This window comes from Nicotiana attenuata, chromosome 3 (assembly GCF_001879085.1).
Source record: "Nicotiana attenuata strain UT chromosome 3, NIATTr2, whole genome shotgun sequence".
Lineage (NCBI taxonomy): Eukaryota > Viridiplantae > Streptophyta > Magnoliopsida > Solanales > Solanaceae > Nicotiana > Nicotiana attenuata.
In genome coordinates this window covers 61170347-61176646 of record NC_031991.1, presented here as the reverse complement: position 1 = coordinate 61176646, position 6300 = coordinate 61170347, and the positions used below count along the sequence as shown (strand labels likewise).

The window sequence follows — 6300 nt, the reverse complement described above, 5'->3', positions numbered from 1 at the left end:
TGATCTAAGTGAACTATAATGCGAATCTAGCTAGCGTAGCTTGAGAGAGTGCGTCTAGTAAATTATCATAATTGCTTGAGAGAGATTTATGATAGATGGAGAGTTCATGATTGATAGAGGCAACTAAGTCAACCCTATAAGAAACATACAACCAAGGAAATCAACAACGGGGGAAACCATTACCTTAGACCTTTATTCTAATTGTTTACAATTCAAGCATAGTTAGTTTTCAGCTGTTTATTTATTTTCAATCTTGTCTTCTTGGTGATATTAAACAGATACAGCTAAGCCTTAGTTCTCTGTGGGATTCGACTCCGGACTTTTAGACCCGATTATATTTGCAGCGACCGCTTATCCTTTTTAGGACTAGAGTTGGGCGTGATCAAATTTTGGCGCTGTTGCCGGGGAATTAACGCTGTTATCAATTACAATTGAAAGAAATACAAAAATTCTAAGTGTAGTCAGTTTTCTCTATACCAATCTTTTCATTGAAATTCTAACGTTTGAAATCTTGTGGAAAGCAGGTGTATGCCTAGAAATTCTTCGAGGACTGGAGAACTACTAGAAGGACTCTCAGACCCCGAGAAAATATTCAGGGCATTGAACCGTGCCAACAGAGGATTTCAACAAACTCAACCAACAGACCAACTCGAATTTGACATGGGTGACGTGAACGACGCCAACGGAAACATTAGGAATGAGCAAGCTGACTTAGATGTCAGAGGAGTGGCACCTCTTGTGCCCGAGGCTGCACTTTATGACTGGGCACAGCCTACAGCTGACAATCTGGCCACTGCCATAGCTGTGCCTGCAATTCAAGCGGAGACATTCTAGATCACCAACAACATGCTGCATCTGCTGCAAAATAAGGGACTGTTCTCCGGGTCAAGCATTGAAGACCCGCAACAACACTTGAAAAATTTTCTGTCAATTTGCATGACCCAAAGGCAGCCTAATGTGACCCCTGAAGCTATCAAACTGCTCCTGTTCCCATTCTCAGTAACCGGAGCAGCTCAGACTTGGTTAAGTTCTCTCCCTATTAACTCTATTACCACTTGGGAGGAATTAGTCAAGCAGTTTCTGAACAAGTTCTATCCGCCTAACAAGACTGCACAGCAAATTGATGCCATATTGCAGTATAGGCAGCATTCCACTGAGTCCTTGCAAGAAACTTGGGAGAGATTTAAAGGGATGCTTGTGAAGTGTCCTAATCATGGCATTCCATACCAGATGCTCGGCCAGAGATTCTACATGGGTCTAGCTGACAACTTGAAAGCGAATGTGGATGTTTCAGCTGGAGGTGCTTTCTTAAGCAAAACATTCACCGAGTGCAAAATTCTCCTCGATAAGATGTCACAAAATGCGGGGTGGATGACTAGAGGTGCAACACTGGCACCCATAGTGCATTCAGTTCCACTTGATCCCAATAATTCGCAGGAAGAGAACATGGCCACACTCCTGACCCAGATGAGCCTACTGACAAAGAAGATTGATGAGATGGGTACAAAACAGGTGCACATCGTTGATACAACGAATGGAGGACTATGTACACCGTGTATTAATCAGTCCTATGTGTGTTCATGGAGCGGAGAAGGTGAAAATCAAGGGGTCCGGGAAGATATGAATTATGTCAACAACTATGGGGGTCAGAGACAAGGAGCACAACAGTGGAGACCGCAACAAAATCAGCAGTACAGGCCTAATATGCAGAAGCCTGGGGGTATGCACCCTCAAAACCAATTAGTGCCAGTGCCTTATCAGAAGCCACAGGGTTATCCACAGCAAAATCAGCAGCAATTGGTTTATCAACCACCCCCTCAGCAGCAAGATAACAACATAGTGGAGATTAGGGGTATGCTTCAGCAACTCATTGGGACAAATAATAAAGTGCAGGAAAAATTGGCAGTGCATGATTCAGCCATAAAGAATATTGAAACGCAGCTGGGTCAGTTGTCTATGGCTTTGAACAACCGTCCTCCGGGAACTTTACCTGCAGACACAAACATAAACCCCAAGGAGCAAAACCCGAATCAGCTGATGGCAGTCAGTCTCAGGAATGGTAGAGATTTAGATAGAGAGCAGGAAATTGCACAAGCCAGCAAGAATACTACACCAGCCACTCCAGTTCAATTAGAGGTAGAAGAACCAACAGAACTCAGTGAAGTGGTGGTTGAGCAGAGTCAGGAGGAAAAAGGCAAAGAAAAGGAGACCGCGCAAGTTGCAGATCAGGTGGCACCTCTTGTGCCAGAAAATCCTAACAGAGAGAAGCCAACAAGCAATGCACAAAGGGTGATACCTGCACCCTTCCCTCAGAGACTGGTCAAACAGAAGAGGGCAGACCAATACAAGAAGTTCATGGAGATGCTGCGTCAAATCCAGTTGAATATTCCGTTGATGGATGCCTTGAGGGAGATGCCTGGTTATGCCAAGATGATGAAAGATTTAATGTCACGGAAGTTTGATTTTCAAGATCTATCCACAGTAACTCTGACACAGACCTGCAGCGCAGTGGTGGCAAAACCGATGGCTCAAAAGATGTTCGATCCAGGTAGCTTCACTATTCCATGCACAATCGGAAGTTATGCCTTTGCAAAGGCGTTGTGTGATTTGGGATCCAGCATAAACCTGATGCCGCTGGCAGTGTACACTAAATTGGGCATCGGCAGAGCTAGACCGACTTCTATGCTGCTACAGCTGGCTGATCGCACTGTGAAAAGACCAACTGGTATTCTTGATGATGTGCTGGTGCAAGTGGGGAAGTTCGTGTTCCCTGCAGACTTTGTGATTCTGGATTGTCAGGTGGATGATACCCCTTATTTTGGGGAGACCATTTTTAGCCACTGGGAGAGCACTGATAGACTGTGAGACTGGGGAACTTAAAATGAGATTGAATGATGAAGAAGTCATATTCAATGTTCAGCAATCAATGAGGAGACCCAACGAATATGCGAATTGCTCTCTAGTGGAGGCAGTGGTGTAATTCTGCAAGAACATGATAGGACCCTAACTGTGAGAGATCGATTGTAGGCATGCCTGACGAATTTAGAAGAAATGGATAGTGAGGGGTTAGCTGAATGGGTGATGGCATTGGAAGGCCGAGGGTTTTGGTCAAGGGAACCTCGTTCGAGTCCCTTGAGCTGGAGAAAAGGGTCACTCTTCCTGCCAAGCCATCAATAGAGGAACCACCCAAGCTGGAGCTGAAGCCACTCCCAGATCACCTCAGGTATGCATTCTTAGGCCCTGATTCGACCTTACCTGTTATTATATCATCCGGTTTGCTAGATGTGCAGGTAGAAAAGCTCTTACAGGTACTGCAGGATAACAAGACTGCCATTGGTTGGACCATGGCAGACATAAAGGGTATCAGCCCAGCCTTCTGTATGCATAAGATTCTCCTGGAGGAGGGGCACAGACCTTCCAGGGAACATCAGCGAAGGCTGAACCCTAACATGAAAGAGGTTGTAAAGAAAGAGGTGATCAAATGGTTAGATGCGGGAATCATTTTCCCCATCTCTGATTGTAATTGGGCCAGCCCTGTCCAATGTGTTCCGAAAAAGGGGGGAATGACTGTTGTGAAAAATAAAAACAATGAGTTGATCTCAACTCGTATAGTCACAGGGTGGCGAATCTGCATGGATTACCGGAAATTGAACACCACCACCCGAAAGGACCACTTTCCCTTGCCCTTCATTGACCAAATGTTGGACAGGCTGGCTGGAAGATCACACTTTTGTTTCTTAGACGGATATTCGGGGTACAATCAGATATCAATAGGCCCCGAAGATAGAGAGAAGACATCCTTCACCTGTCCGTATGGTGGAGGATATTATGGAGGTCTTTATGGATGATTTCTCCGTGGTGGGAGATTCATTTGAAGACTGTCTTTACAACTTAAGCAGAGTGCTCAAAAGATGTGTGGAGACAAACTTAGTACTAAACTGGGAGAAGTGCTATTTTATGGTACAAGAAGGGATAGTCCTGGGACATCGAGTGTCCAGAAAAGGAATTGAGGTCGACCATGCTAAGGTTGACGTGATTGAGAAGTTACCACCGCCCACTTCAGTCAAAGCGGTGAGAAGTTTCCTTGGTCACGCCGGGTTCTACCGGCGTTTCATAAAAGATTTTTCCAAAATTGCTAACCCATTATGCAAACTGCTTGAAAAGGATCAGCCCTTTGTGTTTTCTAATGATTGCAGGTTGGCATTCGAGGAACTGAAGAAGAAGTTGATAACTGCACCCATCCAGCGACTATGCTATAGGAGCAGTTGGGGCAGCAAAAAGATAAGCTGATGCACCCGATTTACTACGCAAGCAGAACGCTAAGCGGTGCACAACTCAACTACAAAGGGACCGAGAAGGAGATGTTGGCAGTTGTGTTTGCTTTTGACAAGTTCCGATCATATCTGATTGGTTCCAAGGTAATTGTGTATACTGACCATGCAGCTCTCAGGTACCTCATTAAGAAAAAGGAGTCTAAGCCGCGCCTGATTCGTTGGGTGCTGCTGTTGCAAGAATTCGACCTCGAAATTCGTGACCGTAAGGGCACAGAAAATCAAGTCTGATCATCTATCACGACTTGAAGGAGCTGAAAAATCAGTCGAGGTCGAAGAGATTCTGGAAACCTTTCCAGACGAGCAGCTGCTCGCAGCCAGTCTTGAGGATGCGCCATGGTATGCAGATTTTGCAAACTACCTGGCCTGCGGTATTGTTCCCGATGACCTTTCATCTGTCCAAAAGAAAAAAAATTCGTGATAGCCGCATGTATTATTGGGATGAACCTCATTTGTTTCGAATATGTGTTGATAACATTATCCGGAGGTGTGTCCCTGAGATAGAACAATCTTCGATTTTGCAGGCTTGTCACGCATCAGCATATGGAGGACATTTTGGAGGGGTCAGAACAGTTGCGAAAGTGCTAGAGGCTGGATTCTTTTGGCCAACTGTATTTAGAGATACACACCTCTGGGTAAAGGGCTGCAATAAATGCCATAGGACGGGAAACATTTCCCGTCGCCATGAGATGCCAATGAAACCAATTCAAGAAGTAGAGGTGTTTGATGTTTAGGGGATTGACTTCATGGGTCCCTTCGTCAGCTCATTTGGCATATAAGAACATACTTGTTGCAGTGGATTACGTATCTAAATGGGTGGAAGCTGCAGCCATGCCCACCAATGATGCAAGAGTGGTGGTCGGATTTTTGAAAAAGAACATATTCACCCAGTTTGGGACACCAAGAGCGATCATCAGTGACGGAGGCACTCACTTCTACAATAGAGCCTTCGAGAAATTACTTGCTAAGTATGATGTGCGCCACAAGGTGGCTACTCCTTACCATCCACAGACCAGTGGGCAAGTTGAAGTGTCCAACAGGGAGATAAAGAGTGTACTAACGAAGACTGTGAATGCCACCCGAACTGATTGGGCAAAGAAGCTTGATGACGCACTCTGGGCCTATAGAAATGCGTTCAAAACACCAATAGGTATGTCACCATACAAGTTGGTATTTGGGAAGGCCTGTCACCTGCCTGTGGAGCTAGAACATCGAGCTTAGTGGGCACTGAAGCAATTGAACATGGATCCTGAAGCAGCGGGACAAAATCGACTGACGGAGATGCATGAGCTGGAGGAATTCAGATATCAAGCCTTTGAAAGCACGAGGCTCTACATGGATCGAATGAGGAAAATGCATGACAAGCACATCGTGGACAGAGACTTCAAACCCGGTGACATGGTACTATTGTATAATTCACGGTTGAGATTGTTTCCGGGTAAGTTAAAGTCCCGATGGTCTGGGCCATTTAGAGTGGTGAAAATGTTTGCAAGTGGAGCTGTTGAGATTGAGTCGGAAGACGGGACAAACAAATTCTCCGTCAATGGACAAAGGTTGAAACATTACCTTGGAATAGCTGCAGAAAAAGGGGGATGCAATGGTGACCAATTTAAAAGAACCCCAATATGAAAATGAGGAGTAAGAGCTCAACTACTTGCGTCGTGCCGCGACGTTAAATCAGGCGTTGCGTGGGAGGCAACCCAAGAATTTGTTGTAACTGTAATGCATAACTTCATAAACGAAAAAAAAGTAGCAGGAACACGCCCAAACCGCGGTCCCAGCGTAACCGCGGCCGGACCGCGGTCCAGGACCCCCTCTGAAGTTTCCTACCGCGGTCCCAGCGTAACCGCGGTAGGACCGCGACAGCCCAGATCGGGCCCAGGCCAGGTAAGTTCCGAATTTTTTTTATTTTTTATTTTTTTTCTTTTTCTTTTTCCCCTCCCCCATTCTTAATTAACTTAACCCCCCC

The 6300-nt window shown here is 45.6% G+C and overlaps 1 protein-coding gene across 1 annotated transcript; it reads left to right on the top strand.

Moving 5' to 3' along the window:
- Positions 5574 to 5960, top strand: LOC109224421. Its single transcript, XM_019389002.1, has one exon. The coding sequence runs from the start codon at positions 5574 to 5576 to the stop codon at positions 5958 to 5960; it is 387 nt and encodes a 128-aa protein (XP_019244547.1).